Raw genomic sequence first — 18,367 nt, 5'->3', positions numbered from 1 at the left:
TGTAAACCACAGGGACAGACACAGATAGGAGTGAGGGGTCCCAGGATGGAAAGGTGTCAGTTGTCAGAAAATTTTAATTTCACAGTTCTTGGTTGCATGTCAGATCATCCTGAGACGCCTGTTTGAAGTTTGGCTACATCTTGGATTATTCTCAAAAAGTCCTGCATTCAATTTTCCAAAATATAAAAAAGACTAGAGGAGTGCAGACTTTGTGGAACATTTACTGCCAACACTTGCGGTTTGTATGGAGCTGGATCTACTCAAGCACTGCAGGAACTCATTGGCACTGAGTAGAGCGCATATCCTCACCAGGTGTGTCTGGGGGCATGTCTAGTTTTAGTTTTCTTTAAGATGCATGGGGTGGTCTTGTAACTGAATGTCCTGTGTTTGCTTAACTGTATGTTATTTATTTATAACATTTTGTTGTAAGACACCACACAAAATAAAACCCTGTCCCTACCTCCTGCTCCCCTCCTGCCCTCAATTGTCCCTCCAGGCTCCCTTATAGTCAAGAGAAGCTAAACAAAAACTGAGATTTATTCATCTTGTATCGTGCCTAACTTTAGTGGATCATAACATATCGAGTGTGGATTTAGTCTGCAGATGCTCCGGTTCAAGATGAGATCAAACCTTTCTATGAATGTCTCTTTTTTTGCTGCAGTAGTTGATTACTTGTGGCCCTTACCGGCCATTCAAGAGGAGTGAGTCAGCAGTCAATGGCGGTATAAAACCTGCTATAAAATAGATTTTTCAAAAGTTGTGAATCATAAATGTACACAAAAAATATTTGGCTGGTGGGTCCAGCAGTATGTGAGATTAGCTTCAGACAAGTACACACATGGACAAACACACACACACACACACACACACACACACACACACACACACACACACACACACACACACACACACACACACACACACACACACACACACACACACACACACACACATCACATTTAATCACATTCTGCAAAACCCTGCGGATGAGTTTTTGTATGTATGGAGATGTGGATTGAGAAAAATGCATTCTGTGTAAAATGGGGGATTATCCCTCCACCCCTTCCAGGTCACCTTACACCTTGACTGCTGAAAGACAATAGTACACACATGCAATCAGAAACACACACATCCACACATATACTGTATACACAGTATGCAGATAGCAGAGCAACATTAAACACACTGGTGCTAATCTGGATCACCTTGAACATTTCCTCTCGTCCTCTTTCACATAAAGTCCAATTTTTACATTAGTTCCTCCACAGTTCTTCACACACATCTTCACACAACATTAGATAATACAATCATCATATCATAACAAAGCTGTGAAAATGATTAGGATGATTACCGGTTCATTAACTGAAGCAGCTATCTGAAGGAAGATTCTGGCAGCATGTTTCTTTTAATGAGTTGAATCACTTGTTAACTGTTGGATGATTGCTTAATAACCTGAAGTGGACTGCCACTAGCAATGAATTAAAGATTATAATCAGTTCTGTGTGTTGTTAAACTGTGCCGGATACAGCGCCAATCAACCCAAATCATCCAAGTCACTTGTAAACACAAAACTAATAAATATGTGAGACAAATGACAAAGACAGTTACCTAATTGCCCTCATTTTACTTAGAAGTTAGTAGCTTACCTGCTGATTTGGACCAGATCAAAATATTCTCACCAGTATAGTATTGCATCATGCACTTATAGAGCATATTTAGTGATATGACAACACATCAAATGGTTTCTTTAAAAAATGTGGAAACTTTTGGAAAAACTTACTCAGTGCTTAACAAAAGACAGATCTGAGAAATGCATAGTTCAGAGGGAAATTAAAAAAATTAAATTAAATTACATTAGATAAATTAGAATTAATAATATAAAATGTATCAAAATTAAAAGATTAATTGAATGATTTTGGAGTCAAATGGAAAATGATATGGTTCTTTTTTTTTACCTAAAAGTAAGCATGTACAAGGAGAATAGTTAAAGGCCCAGGTTTGATGCCTGAGACAATCCAAGAGTGGAATGAATTGTGGAAGATTTATAGCCACATACAGCCACACAAAAGGTCCTCAGAATATAACCAAATACCAGAAAACCTATTTAATTCAGTTTGTTAGAGTATTTCTAGCAAAAAACACCCCCTTTCTGGTGTCTACAACACTCATCGGTATCATTAAAAACAAAACAATAAAAGGATCTGGCTGCCAACCTGACATATTAAAAAATCACAGCCATGACTCTTCCAATTAACCTGCCCATCTCTCTATTTTATGTTCATTTTTCCTCCTCCATACACCTACGAGTGCTCGTCAACATACCTGCCATCTGCTCTGATCGGAAACTAACAGCAAGCAAACAGAGCCAGAGACTTCTCACTACATCTGGCTCTGTTTTCCTTGTATCCTCTGATTAATCAAATCAGAAGCTGTCATCGGCTAAATAAGCAAGTTTGAACCATAATTTTATCTGTCCCAACTCCTCCTTTCCTGTTCCATCTATTTTAAAGCCTTTAATGACTTCCAGCAGATGTGAAATCATCTGCCGCTCTGAGAATTGCACCAAATCAGGAAAAGCAGCCATCCTACCAGTCTAAAGGTCAAATTCAGGCTGTGAAGAAAAGGCCATCCTCTCTGAATTAATTCAGAACAAATTAGTTTCAGGTGTCTGGTATGATCACTGGCGGGAAATCATCTTGTGCACAAAGACATTTACACTAAAACTCAAGAGCAAAACTTCTCTCTGATTAAACACAATTCACCACTGCCGGCTGAAACGTCTGCAAGTGCTTTTCTCTTCCATAATCATTCTTGAGTGACATTGATATTTTCCTGTTTGCCTGAAGTGATTTGAATATATTTCTTACTATGGACTCTGTTCAATCAGACTGTCACTTCCTGAATGAACTTTAAAATAGTGCAAGAAAAAAGTGAATTTACATAATAAACTTACATAATAAATCATCAAGTATACATAATAAATCATCCACTGGAATGAGTTTGTAGATAAATCATTAGTATTCTTTGTAGTAATATACATTTTTATGATATACACATCACAGTTGATGTAGGTCCATGCTCTCATCTGAGATATACAAGAAATGCACGACAAACAGACACAATTCTGCTCCAATTTCTGCTGGTGAGAGACAACAGTGCAGTAGTTGCTATATTAATGTCATGTCAACCAATCTGTTCAGTTTTTATAATATCATTAATTCTATTTTCATGGTAACCCTGCTCAACAATACATAGAAAAACAAAAAGTTCAGTGTGCTTACAGGCATGGCAAACACCCACAGAGGCATGCAACATGAACCAGCAAATGGTGTGGTAAATTAAATTATTGTGCAAACAGCAAAAACACATCAACATCCAACACTGGCAGACACAAAGGGGTTCATGGTGTCAAAACAAATGCATTTAACCATCCCACATAAAGTGAGGAGAACATATTTGACACACAGGCAAACAGTATGCTCTGTGTGCATGTAGCTGCCAAACATATTAACATAGAGTATAATCTAATTTAGGGCAAAAACAAACAGGCACACACACACGCGATTTACTGGAGTTAAGGACACGATGTCCAAAAATATCATAATGAACTTTCAAAACCCACCACATATAATTTGCATGTAACTGTGGAATGTAAACTCCTCCTCGGGTCATTAAAACCTCTGCATTCCCAGGAACAATATGAAGACATGCCCTCTGTGTCATAAGTGGCAGCTACTGTACAGCCCTCGTCTTCACACACACACAGGCATACAGTTCACAGACACACAACTAAATGAAATGATGAGTTTTTGTCTCCTGTGATTAGTTGTCTGTAATCCTGTCATTAACACCAGCCTGCAGACAGAACCTTTGTGCTGCTCTCTACCCCCGCCCTTAACTACTACTTTCAGCTTTCTAATTCAAGTCTTTGAAATTCCCTCATCCCCCATCTGAAAATACTGTTCCGAACTTTCTTCTACCCTATTCTTATTTTGTAACAGACAACTTGTAATGTTGACAGCATGGCAGAAAATCACAAAAAGCATGATATGACTTCTTTAATATTTGAGAGTGTTAGGGTGGGGGAGGGATAGCGTATCAGCACGGTAATAGTGAGAAGTAAGAGGTTATAAAGACCGCCTTTTACACCTGAATGACTGGATGTTACCTCTCAGCTAATGAGGCGAGAAGCGTCATTAGCATTCATGCGTCAGCTGATGCAAATCATTAAAGTGCAAGTCTGACTTCAGTGCTCTCTCTGAACTCAGAACAATACACCATAATGTTAGCCTGGTTAGCTCTGTGGATTGTGGAAAGAATAAATGAGCCAGGACAACTGAGCAAACTCCTTCTGCTGTCAACAACCAGGAGATTTGGTTGAAAGCTCTGGCAAAAAATAATGTGGACCTTCTTAACTGTAATTGGAGATGTTTGAGCACCAATGTTCTTTCTAGATGAGAGTTTGTCATTATAATCGGTAATCCTCAATTATATATCACATTGAACTTGTCCAATACATGTAACACACACAGATTGTGCTTTAGGATTACTGGTGCAGATATAGACTTTAAAACAGTGACGTGATAAACAACGATTGAGTCGAAGCGTTGCTCAGCTTCCCTACAGTACATGCGTCTGCAGCTCTTCATCCAACCAATTCACTTGTTTAGCTTTCTCCTTTTCTCACAAAAAGATACGCTGTACTTTTTCTCTTCAATTGCTTAAAGGTACTTTGTCCGCACAATGTTTCCAAATGACTTCCCACCAAAAAGTTCAGAAAATGTACTTTTGGAAAAGATATGTTGGTACTGTCAGCTAACAACATATGGTATTGTCACAACTACTGGTTTTACAGTAAATGCTTACCACACTGCCTTTACATTACAATTAGTTCCCCATTAGCTGCGGCCATGACATCAGCTAGTCTTTCCTGTGGTCAGACACAATCAGAGGTGGGAAGTAACAAAGTATTTGTACTTCGTTACTGTACTTAAGTAGATTTTCCAGGTATCTGTACTTTACTTTAGTACGACTTTTTACTTTTGCTCCCTACATTTGAACACAAATATCTGTACTTTCTACTCCTTACACTGTCAAAACAAGCTTGTTACTTGTTTCAACCTCAGTGACATTATACAAAGAAGACATGATGTGCAAATAAGCCATAGAAAACTGATCTTTTTTTTCTTCTTTTGGTTTGTGCACTCTGTGTCGCCCCGCCCTGGGCGACTGCTGATATCAAATCCGCTGGAAGAACAGTCCCAACAATGTGTGCAGACAGTGCAGGAATATGACAGCAGCAGGAAGACTCCTGCCACATGAACACATGCTGTGCACTGTGCACAATTTACAGAGGTCGATTATAACGGCAATCTGTGACAGTGAGTGAGTCAGTGAGGACCGATTAACACGATTAAAAGAAATGACAGGAAAAAACACATTAACGCTGACAGCAATAATATTTATATATATATATATATGTTCTTTCTGAAATTTGACATGCAGCACAATTAGACTCTGTCCACTGATTTATTTCTGTCAAGGTTGTTAACAAAAGTGGAAAACTATCCTATTTTGTGTGCTGAGAACATTTTTCATTTTGCCGAGTTATCAAAAGAGGTATTGTGTATCATTGATGGTAAAAATTCATTTTTACTTTTTACTTTTGTACTTAAGTACATTTTAGAGCCTGTACTTTATTACTTTTACTTGAGTAGAGTTGAATCAGTACTTCTACTTTTACCAGAGTCTTTTTTTCTTTTTAAGTGTCTGTACTTCTACTTAAGTAAAGTATGTGAGTACTTTTGCCACCTCTGGTCACAATGCACTTATTGTTAAGCACTTGCAGGAAGTGATAAGTAATAGCAGCAGCTTAATGCAAGAAAATTACCTCACAGCAGCAAATGAGCAGAACAGAAAATAACTTTCACACATATAAATCAAAGGTGCATTTTTTATTTAGGCTGCAATGCCTCCAAATATAGGATAACTTTATAGGCGTGTTTGCAATCTTTGTGGATAGTAGTTTCAGTTTCGGTTTAGTTTCTCTCTCTGCTGTACTTGTCTTTCAAACAAAATCCCTAGTTTTAACTAAGAAGCAACACTTTTTTTTTAGAATTATTTCTAAGCTAGCATGTGTGCCCTCACAAAAAACCTGCACCTTGTAATGAGATACCTAATGTGTCTACTCACAAACATTCACCCTCATTCAGTGTATGTATAATGAAAGCCCTATCATTAAAGTTTCAAAAGAGTATTCATTATGTTATTCAGTTGGTTACAATCTGCAACCTCACTGCTAGACAATAATAAATCCAACACACATCACTTTTATGTTTTTTCTTCCTAAACACGGAGCTCGTGTTAAAGTTAGATTGCTGGTAATGTCAAATCTGTGCAAGACATGCAGAGCAAAAATCCCTTTTGGGAAAATGCAAGAGAAGAAGAAGTAACTGGTTAGACAGAAGTTTATGGGCAGTTTGTTCATGACTGTAATGCATGAATTGGATCATGTTTTAACTACTTCATTTATCAGAGTGCCAACTGTTTTTGCAAGTAAGACATAGCTTCATTAGTTTGGAAGGAGGCTGGATCCGCAAGATAACAAGATTACGAGATGATGTGAGAATCCATTTAGTCAGACTTCAACACATAAGCTTGTGGCCAAACGACTGGTGTTTGAACCAATCAGCATCCTATGAGGAACTACTGGCGGCTATGGGCATGGTTTAGGTGTGACGACAGCGAGAAGTGTCTGTCTGTTCGAAAACAACAGAGGCAGCTCCTAAATAGGTTAGTTTAGATGCTGCTATAGACTCTGGAACATATTTAAATAAATACATAGGTAGCTACACTACTTGTTAGCTTTCACAGGTCCTCAGACTGCAGCTTGTTATTGTGTCTCCTCTTTGGCGCTCTGCTACTAATGTCATACGGTTCATTGATCGGACTGGTTGAAGTTATCTGTGATAGACGGTAATAGATAGATGATTTCATCCAATCACCTGCCAATTAGTTTTGGTTTTTTTGTTTGTTTTATTACAGTGCCTGACCTTTTCCAAACAGTTTCTAAGGACAACTTCAAAACCATCAAACCATCTGGCACATAAGGTTAATGGCTTCAGACACTTCAGAGAAATCTTACAGTGGCCCGGGGGTCAGCAAAAGTGCAAAGCTGAAGACAAGAGAAGAAAACTAGAGCTGGCAGCTTTAATAGATCACCTTGTTGACATGTCAAAGCCCATTGGGGATTGCTGAGATCAGTTGACAGTCAACTGATGTGTGGCTTTTTTTCCCTCAGGTTTCAAATGTATCGACACATTGGTTCTTCTCTTGTATGTATGTAATGTCTTGCAGCCCCAACACTGAACATTCAGACTGGCTGGAGGTTTTACAGTTGCACTTATGGAGCAGTTGAGGTCACAGACAACAGTGACAGTGACAGATAAGAGAGCACTGCTGGTGTACATTCAAAGCACTTATGAATACATTTTCTTTCTGGTGTCTTATCTCAAATCTACCCTGAAGTGCTTTTACTGGAACTTATCCCGACATCTGCAATTTATTTTAATAAAAAACAAACCTGCTCAGGGATTTCTAACTCATAACAGACAGCATTACGCTTTTCCCAAAGGCTAACTTTCTCACTTAGGAACAAGCTCCATTATGTAACATTTAAATGTACAGAATCTCACCTGTCTGATGGCGTGCAGCAGCTTGCCATACGAGTAGACGATGACGCAGAATGGCAGTACCAGGCAGAAGGTGAACAGGCAGATAATGTAGGAGATATTGTTTGGCGTGTGGGTCTTCCAGTCGACTGAGCAGGTGGTACCGGGACCCTCGGGCCCGTATTTGCTCCAGCCCAGCAGCGGAGGGATAGTCCAGGCTATTGAGTAGAGCCACGAGAAGCAGATCCCTCCCAGCGCTGGGCGAAAGTCTCTGCTGTCAGCAATAGTGGTTGCCATCATGGTGCAGTAACGCTCATAGGACAGAACGGCCAAGGAAATCAGGGAGACAATGCCTGAAGAGGGTAAACACAGAAAAATACTTAACACACACACAAGGTGCTTATTAAGTGTCTAACAAAAAAATAATCATGGCAAGATATTTCACATGATAAAAAGGAGCGGGGACGTGAACTGCAATATCAACTAAGCCTTACCACTATTGGGGCTTTAGGAACAACATTCAGCAGCTTTTCTCAAAATTGGAGCTGAGGGAGCTGCTCAAAAGTTTGGACACACTTTCCCATTCAAGTAAATAGGAAAGTGGTGCTTTATATAATAGTAACAAGTTTAAAGACCAAACACTTTATCAAATTATGATTAAGATGAACTAATAATAAAGATAATTGTTAGTTGTAGCCCTAAACTTAAATTTCTTGTATTTTTTTCCAGTATCTGCAAGATACTGAAAAGCAGCAAATTCACACTTTCTTTTTTGGCAATTTTTGCTCGAAAAATTACTCAGTTGTATGACATAAATAAGCAACTTTCTACTTTCACCATTTCTTTTCTATTAAAAGTTGTTAAAATTGCGGTTAAAATTTATTAAAAGTGGATCAAATTGTGAGCCTTGTGGTGTGATTTAAAGGATTGTCACATGCTCAGTGGCCATATTATCTCTTCACAATGAAACAAACATGCACAGAAACACTGATTTGCATTGGAGTGGAGCCAGACAGCAGCACAGTCGTGTGCAGTCTTTTTCTATATATTAATTGCTAATTATGAAATCTGTTGCACTGGAGTGAATTACTGCTGAAGTAAGTCTTAAATCAGGGCTAATCAGCACATACTGCCTAAAGTGATGGTTCAGGGGCTCTTTAACTCCATCCACATTGAGTCTGAGATGCTAATTACACACAATCATAGCAACACGATGCATAACAGAGGTCCCTGATTGGCTGACACCCTGGCATGCTTGGTGTGGTCACGGGGCTGGGGCCATGGGTGCACAATGTACTGAGAGCAACAGCAAATATCAAGAGTCTTAAGAATAATGGAAATGATTTTGTGTTTGTGTGCTTGTTGAGTATCAGTGTGAAAGCTTTGTGAGTGTGTGTGAGTGTGTCTGCGGGTGGATGAAGAGGGAGTAAGAGCTCTCTCTATTCATTACTGATGCACTCTGGTTATATAAAGCCTGTGAACTCTACAAGTTTATCCATATGGGTCAAACAGATAATTAGCGTACTGTGTTTAAAGGATGGCTTTATGATTTTTCCACTGTCTTAAAGCAAAATTCAAGCAATATTCCCAGATAAACATGGAAATAGGTTTTGCTTTCTGTAATCAGTCCTCCTGTTCATACTGACCATTATAAATCTCCTCCTCGCAATGTAAGTGATAGGGGACAACATCCACAGTCCTTCATTTGTGCAGAAATGTATTTAAAAGTTTATTTGAAGATTATGAGGCTTAAGCTGTGTGTTAGTCTTTTGTGTTGAGCCACAGTCAAAGATATAATAATTACAATAAATAATGATATGTTTAATTTGTACTATACTTTTCATTCATAGTAAAACTCAAAGTGCTACAGTATTAAAAACACAGAACACAATATAAAGAAACCTCTAGACTTTTTTTTTTTTAAAGTCTTGGGGTCTGTGTTGCCCTCAGAAGGTTATGAAGGCTGTTACAAAAGCATGATGCAGCAGAGCAGGAGGGTGAACCCCATGGTGTAGAGCTTAATACTGAGAGGCCTGGAGGAACAACCTGCTGGCAGATCCGAGTGTGCAGGTGGAGGTTTGAAGAATGATTAGTACCTGCAGATAGGGAGGTGCATGTCCGGTGATGGATTTGTATGTGAGAAGCAGGATTTTTGTAGTCAATCCTGAAGCTTACAGGCAACCAGTGCAATGCAAAAAAAACTGGTGTCTTATGTTAGTGTTTTCGCTCTCTCATCAGGATCCTGGTTGCTCTGTTATGAATGTCCTGGAGCTTCTGGATGCTCCTGCTAGGGATCCCTGTGAAGAGTTCATTGCAGTAATCCAGTCTTGAGGAGATAAAGACATGGACAAGCATCTCTGCATCTGACAGGGTTCGAGAGAGGTGAAGTTTAGAGATGTTTTTCAGATGGTGGAATCATCAAAAGTCAGCTGAGGGTCAAACCGAACAGCCAGATTAGTAGCCAGTTGTCAAAGGTGAGATGAAGTATGGGGAATGGCTGAATCTGCTGGTGAAAATGTGTGCTCATCAATGCTTTTATCTCCTCAAGACAGGACCATCCACTTCATTTGGCTAATTTGGGCGGCTAAAGCTTAATATTAGCTTCAGATAAGCTTCTGAATGTCTTTTTGCGCAAACTGTGGACTGTGGATTTTACCCCTTATCTAAATACTCCTCTAAGTTCACTAGCTAGTTGTTAACTTTGTTCGTCTGCAGTTTGGTGCTGAGCAGGTAGCATACTTCAGGATATTAAAGATCTTTTGCTGGAAACAGCAGTTGAGTATTACAACTCTCTAGGGGCCCATCTCACTTGACATATAGATGCCTGATTCATTATTAACATAAAAATATTTATTAGTGCAGCTTTACTGTTCTGTTTGCTTGGCCTATAATTGATTTAATGATCCTGTGATTGCAAAATAAGTATCTTGAGATTTCATCTAATTGTGTTATTGTCTATAATCAGCAAACCAATTGATTTAAGTAATCATGGGTAAACAAACCTTAAAGATAACTAACCCCGAAGGCCTTTCCAGCTTTCTGGAGTGGATTTTTTTTTTTATATAAATGGTCTGCTACCTCAGCAACAGGGCAGATTCTCTTAAGAGCAACCATTTTCCAATTCATTTCCTGTAATGATTGCACAGTCTCTACTCTGAGCCTGGTGGGGATTCGGGAGCATATCTGTACCAAATGTTGGCTTTGATTCAAACATGGCCCACTTTGATTCTCCACCATGCATTTTAATGGGTTTTTCACCTAAGGCCTGAATCTTCTTTGCCCCACTCCGGGGTGGCATGGAATAGATTTATGGTAAAATGAATGACCCAATGTCCCAGACCTGAGTCAGCAAAGGAAGTAATCATCCTTCATTGTCTTTTGCTTTTTTGCTCGCTCTCTCGCTCTCTCTCTCTCCATTTCGTCTTTTCTTTAGTTTCTCTCTCGTTCTGTCTTTCTCTGTTACCCTTGTGCTCTTTCTCTCTGCATTCCTCTCTCTTTTACTTCATACCGTGCCTCTGCCTCCTTCCTTCTTTCCATCTCTTCCTCTCTCCTTTGTTTTCACGTCAGTTTCTTGGAGTATTATCCAGTTGCTGTTCACTCAGCTGGACCTCCAGGACAATCAAGTTTGTTTATATGCGCTTACTGCAGGTAACCAGTTTACAATTCTGCAATAATTGGATTTATTCGGCATCAGGTAAACAAGAAACCCTTTTCTCTAATCAGAAAAGAGGGTTTGAAAGAACCACTGGTGGAAAGTAAATAAATAAATTTACTTAAGTACAAATTTGAGGTTCTTGGACTTTCTTTGACTATTTCCATTTTATACTTTTTACTTCTACTCCACTATATTTCAAAGGGGAATACTGTAGTTTTTACTACATTGCATTTATTTGTCACTTATAGTTAATTAACAGTTATTTTTCAGATCAAGATTTTACATGGAATAATATATTTTAAATAATTGTTGTTTAAGTTGTTTTTTTTAATTTGTTATGCACTTTGAGTTGCAGTACTGTGTGAAAAGTGAAATATAAATATAGTGTATTATGATTGTTATTATTATTATTATAATCATAATAAAAAACACGATACAAGTATAGGTACGATGCAGTACAATTTTTATTTATCTACCAAAAGTTTCTGTTCATTGACTTATTTGTTATTGATTTAAAAACCAAGCAATATAATAAACTAAAATAATATAACAGAAGCTGTTTATAGGATTTGGTGGCATCTAGTGGTGAGGGCGTAGATTGCAACTAACTGAATGCCACCCCACCCCCTTCCAAGTGTATAGAACAACCAATGGTGGTCACGAAACTCACAAAAAACCCAAAAGGCCCTCTCTAGAGCCAGTGTTTGGTGTGTCCATTGTGGGCTACTGTAGAAACATGGCAGTGCAACCAGGTGGGCTACATGGAAGAAGACCCACTTCCTGTGTAGATATAAAGGGCTCATTCTAAAGGTGACAAAAACACAACAATTCTTATTTTCAGGTGACTATACACTGATTAAAACATATTTATGAATATTTTATTCTGTTTCTGCCAAGTTTGCCTCACTAGATGCCACTGAATTCTACACACTTTAAGTATATTGCACATAATACTTTATCAGCAAAACATACAGTACTGTACTTTTATATAACTGTGCTTTCACTGACGTAACATTGTGAAATCAGGGCTTTTATTTTTAATGGAGTATTTTTAGGCTACTGTATTGTTATTTTCACTCAAGTAAAGGATCTGAATACTTCTTCAGGCACTGGAAAGACCTCATTTCCCAGCTAGATTTCTTTCAGAGAAAGATGACATCAATGGGCGTGTATACGTGTAACCAGGTTTTTTGTTGTTTTTTTGTGCCTGTGCAAGACCAAAAAAAAAGTAAAGGAAGTAAAGGAAAAAAGTATGGCTGTGACAGTTGCATAATGGAAAGGTCATTAAATGTAGCTTAAATTATGTTTATTTCAAATCCCACTAACACTTGAAATTACACTAAACTAGCCTCTGTGAGTCCACATCTACAACGAAAAAGTTTACTTTTTGCCTAAAATTCAGATACATTTGTGCTTCTTACTGCACGGTCAGTCCAACATCAAACAACTATTATAAAAGGCTTTTTGTTATGACTAATACACTTAAAATAAGGGTAGTAATCGTATCATAGAACCACTGCTTGTACTGTATATAAGGATTTTACAGTAACATGTTAACATGTTGCCCAATCTCCTGCGTAATTTGATCCGTTCTTGTCACCGGGGTTCATGTGTGTATGTAAACATACTCTATGAGTTCCTCTTTATTCTCACCATTTCCCCTGAAGTCAGTTTAAAAAGTGTACTCTTTTATCCTACACCTGTTACCCCCCTACAGCATTATGATGGTGGATAGCTTATGTAGGAGGGAGGAGAAAAAATGTCCTCACTGATTCATGAAGATCTAATTCCAGTGAGAGTGACCCGGGGCTTGATTACCAGCTTTCCAACAGCGCCTGAATGCACGGTACAATAGCTCCAATGTTGTCTGGGTAATTGCAGCGGGGCAGACAGTGTCTCATTAGTAAATTAACAAACAGACTGGATTCCATGTTTATTCTCAAAGGGCAGAAGGGGAAACGATAGGTCTCGGCTCCTTTTGCACTTTAGTCCTGCTAAACTGAGTACATGTTTCTTTATTGTAGTCCTGCCAGTGACACAATATGTCTTATTAGACTGATTGAACAGTGTGATGTGTACTGCTGGTAGGATAGTGATAAGTAAGTGTAGGAAGAAGCTGATTACATTTGTCTCTGTTGCTTCCGTTTCCTTTAGAGGGTATTATAAATATCTTTGGTTATCTATAAACATCCTAATTTGGAACGAATAGCCAGTTTGAGCGTTTTCTTTAGGTTAAACACAATTTGTTTATAGAAAAAACATTTATAATCACACTATGTTATGATCTCATGTTATCTAAAACAGGAGAACAAAACAGCCACAATTTTTTTGTAAGTGAAGGATGCAACATTTTTTGAATGGTAGGTTTCATTGTAACCATTAATCAGCATTGCTTACGAACTGAAAGCCCACCTTTACTGTCAAATGTAGACAACCAGTGTATTAGTGTAAAATAAACTGGTTTACAAATTTCAAACAAATGAAACTGCAAAAAACTTCACTTTTACAGTCCTTTTTTTGTTGCATCTCCCTCTCTTTTTGCCCCCTTCTGGCAACTGATTGTGGGACTGCAGACTGATCAGGACAACATTTGGACTACTGTGCTGCTGCGGCTGCTGTGGCTGGCATGTGAGGAAGCTGGCGTCGCTTTTTGCATGAAAGAAGTCACAAGGACATTTCCTCAATTTTCTCTATGTCATCCTCCTTTTGTAATACTTTCACTTTAACTCATCGTCTCCTGTTTTTCATCTTGGATTTAAAGATCCACCTTCCACTCCACTGAACCACCGTCTCAGCGACTTTTTATAGTCCTATGAATGCTGCCCTCCACTACGGGGAGGCCTATGCACTACAATCACAACGATGATTGCCTGATAATTGATGGGTTTGATTTGTTAATTTTCAATCTTGTTTGCAGGGCCAGGTGGCGCCCATTTAAGTGGGAACCCTGGCAAGTGTAGCAAGGGATACATTGGCAAGGGAACACAGGCAGTTCTCATGCCAGTGTCAAGGTCGCCCCTTGAGTTCTGTCTCCACTGTCCTAATGACAGAAATACACAGACAGGCCAATCTATAGCTTCAAGATTCCACATAATCACTCTTTACCTTAAGGAGGCTATGCAATTTAAGCTAAATCTCCACCACAGGCGGCTTTTTTTCCCCGGTTAAAGCAAAACTACAGTGAATTCAGAATTCAGACTCACTATTACATCACTTAAAAGGAACCTGACATGCTTTTTGTATTTTTCTGTCATTTTGATTCTATTATGACGTCTTGTGTCTCCATTAAGCAGGGTCAAAAACCTCCAAAACTTGAGGTAAAATGCTCCAGAGAGACAAAAGTCAGGATTTCAACTTGCTCTAAATGCTCCATTAACAATGTTTTCTCTACTTCTCCAACTTGCCCACAAGCAGCCATCCGTTGAATTTAGGGGCTTAAAAAGCCACTATAAGATAAATAAGAATTGATTAAAAAACTGTAAATCATGCAAAAATATTCCAGTAGAGCCCCAGAATAAAAAATATGGAACTGAAAATGTGTATGATACATCCATCACCTTTAAAAACCCAAAATAACACTTTTCTTTCCATCAGACCTAAAAAAGATCTAAACTAACTTTACAGGAAAAGTTATCATTCTTAGATCAGTTATGCCAAAATACTGCAATCAGTTACCAAGTGCTGACATCAATCATTAACGGCAAGGTGCGCATCTGTCCACTCCAATAGTCTTAGAGAGCTCTTGACTAGACCAGTCCAGAAATCAATCTCTAAAACTAATGTAGGTCTTAGAGCCTTTGATCCTCTCAGGTACGGTACAGTTTTGATCCTATTGCTTTTTTATTCTTTGGTTGTCTGCAGCCGCGCTTGAACATGCTCTGCAATGAAACACTGCAAAATTAATAGCGAAAGTTCTCAGTTCATGGATAAACTGTAGATTGGATATAACTTGTGCATGTCTTATTATAGTGTGAATGTCAGTTTGTTGAAAGATAGAGATAGATAGATAGATAGATAGATAGATAGATAGATAGATAGATAGATAGATAGATAGATAGATAGATAGATAGATAGATAGATAGATAGATAGATAGATAGATAGATAGATAGATAGATGGTAGCATCTAAGATTGTATTGGAAAGCTGTTCAGCCTGTCAGAAGCTGTTTAGTGGAGTCATGGAGGGATTTAGTCAGAGTCCTTCTGTTTGATTGAAAAAGATGAGAAGAGATGAGCAGATACCTTGCTGTAGGTGTATAACCCACAGAAAACAACCAATTTAAAAGCAGATACTTGACTCTAGAGAGAGATGATGACAAGGTGAGTAAAGACCAGGATAGATCTGTACTGTGAGTCTATTAACAGATTGATTATTCGCTGGTTTCCGCTCGGTCACAGAGGGAGAAATGTCTAAATTCAGCAAGACCATGAGTACGCTGACTAGCACAACACTCTGTCATGATCTCTCTCTGGTTTTGTTTGCTCCAGTGGCTCAAAAATGAGGATATTACTATCTGAGCAGGGGGGGTGACATTAATCAATCCTGAGCAATAATTAGAGTGATTGTCCTGAAACTAAAAAAAGGGTTTAAAGTTTGATCCCAGCACTTGCAAAGAGTTCTGTCAACAGTCCTGCATGTCCACATTTTAACAAGACACAGAACCTCTAAGGATCTAGATAAGAGCCTAACAAGAGGATATTTATTATGTAATATGATCAGAAATGCTTTTTCCATGTTTTATGATTTTTTTTTTTAGAGTTTATTTCCTCTACAATCTATCCTCCTCCTCAAATGTTACCTCTGGGACAGATTGTAGTCCATATTTTTCTTAAAGACTCAGTTTTAAAGCTGAACATATAAACAGCAGCGGGCAGCATATTACACAACCTAATAGGATTTTAATTGAAATTGGAGAATGAAAGAGGTTAATAAGATTTTAATCATGTTCTGAGTGAGTTTTATGTTGCCCATTGCTGCAGGCGATAATGTATATTTTCTCCATGACACTGCAAGCTGCTACAGCATGAAAATGAGGTAATGTGTTGTATGAAGTAACAGGGCAAATCATGACCATGCTGCTAGACTTGAAATCCTTAAATTATTGTCAGTTGTCATGTTTTATGTGTGTAAAGATGCCACATTGTGACCCTTGGTGCTCTTGAAATAGTTTTACATCGTTTTGGATAAATGTGCATGGTGTGCAGAAAGTGAAAGTAAGAAGTTAGTAACGTTAGTGGGATACAAGATATTTAGCCTACAGTTTTTGCTACATAGAGGGTTAATATATTGATAAAAGAAAGAATTGGATAAAATCCTAAATTACGCATCACTGCCTCTATGACTGACACTGGAATTAAGAGGCAAAATCAATATTTAATCTCTTTTCTTTGGCTTGTTAGAGGTGAAAACGAGTGAAATGATAAAACAGATTTAATTCTAGATTAAATGACTTGAAAGGTGTTACTTTTGCTCATTAAACCTCCAGTGACTCATGCCAAAGGCGGGAAAAAAATGATTGAACGCCAGCTTACCTAAAAATGCGTTAATGAACCCATACCAAACGCACCCAGCGCGCCCGATCAGCCACCGCCCCTGGGTGCTGGCCGCGAAGCTGAACGGGGTGCCCACCATGCTGACCAGCAGGTCGCTCGCCGAGATGCTCACTAGCAGGAGGTTCATGGGCGTGCGCAAAAGCCGGTACCGGCAGAACAGCGTGAGCACCAGGAAGTTAGTGAGGAACCCAAAAGTGCCAATGAAGCCGAGGCACACCGCCACCACCAGGTGCCCTGTGGGGCTCAGGGACAGAGGAGGCAGAGAACCGGATACCTCCTCGTACGCATCTGTCGCCGTCGCTGCCGTGCCACCGGCTCCTCCTCCGGGACAGTGCGCACAGCTCAGGCTCACGTTGGAAACGATCATACCGGGCTGAACCGCGAAGTTTGGACCAGCCCGAAGTTTGCACCGCGGGGGAAAACCATCCGGTCTCGGTGCCTCTCACTCAGTCAACCCATCTGGAGAAGCGGAGGCGCACGGGGGAGTCCTCTGCTGTAACAGCGCATGTATCAGCTTCTAATGGAAAGATTATAAATTTCTAAACGCTGGGTTCCCCGGTCTAAGAGCGCTACTTGGCGAATGAGTGAGGTTTCAGAGAGCAGAAGCCAGTGTCATGATAGATCCGCCCCTCCGCCGTGCGCTCCGGGTCCGGCGAGGTGCGCTTCTTTTCCTGAGCTTTTATCACCCACAGCGCCTTTTAACGCGCTGCGGGACAGAAACCCTCAACACAAGCCGGCGGAGATGTATGTGTGTGTGTGTGTGTGTGTGTGTGTGTGTGTGTGTGTGTGTGTGTGTGTGTGTGTGTGTGTGTGTGTGAGAGAGAGAGAGTGTGAGAGAGAGAGAGTGGGAGAGAGTGTGTTTGTGTGTGTCTGTGGGCATGCATGTGACACTCTCGATCAACTGAAAATGCACCGCCAATGAAAGCATCGCATAACGATGTTTTATTTGGACAGAGCACACAGCAAATGAAGTGAAACATGATTCACAAACTGTGTGGCAGGTGCAAGCTCAGAGTGTATTTCTCCTACATTAGCTTGTGAACATATTCATGATCGATATAAACACTCATGTAGAGCTACACACTTTAAATTAAGATAAATCACCGATTTCTCATGTCTGATGGAGGAGCAATCCATATGATGCCTAACAAGAGATCAGTATGTTATAGCCTGAGGGATAAGGGCTGCTTTATTTTTTTTTCTTTTTGAGCTTGTATGATATACTGTTTTCTGGGTTAATCATTATTTCATGATAAGATGAGGTTATTGGCTGCTTGGGTTGCAGCTTGATGTCAGGGGTCAAGAAGTCTAATTACCTTTCAATAGCATGGAAATCAATCATATCGCCTGGCTCCAACAGCATGTCTTTCTCTCTATGCAGGTAGCCATGTTCATTTCATTTCTCTTTCTTTTTCTTACTTGATGCCCGTGTCATTTCCTCTCCCTTTTCGACAGGAACACATAGACTCACGGTGAACCATTTCAAAAGG

General features: G+C 39.3%; 1 protein-coding gene across 1 annotated transcript in view; it reads right to left on the bottom strand.

Annotated features, from left to right (window-relative positions):
* Nucleotides 1–17,244, bottom strand: part of tmtopsb (teleost multiple tissue opsin b) — a 31,227-nt gene extending 13,983 nt beyond the window's left edge. Inside the window, exons 1-2 of the mRNA XM_062441657.1 lie at nucleotides 16,857–17,244; nucleotides 7,695–8,023 (exon numbers count right to left, since the gene is read on the bottom strand). Of these exons, the coding sequence (XP_062297641.1) occupies nucleotides 7,695–8,023; nucleotides 16,857–17,244 (717 nt within the window). The remainder of the gene's footprint in view (nucleotides 1–7,694; nucleotides 8,024–16,856) is intronic.
* Nucleotides 17,245–18,367: the final 1,123 nt, after the last annotated feature.

The sequence above is a fragment of the Scomber scombrus genome, chromosome 20, assembly GCF_963691925.1.
Source record: "Scomber scombrus chromosome 20, fScoSco1.1, whole genome shotgun sequence".
In the NCBI taxonomy this organism is placed as follows: domain Eukaryota; kingdom Metazoa; phylum Chordata; class Actinopteri; order Scombriformes; family Scombridae; genus Scomber; species Scomber scombrus.
Note: the sequence above shows the minus strand (reverse complement) of the source record. Positions and strands in the feature narration are given on the sequence as shown.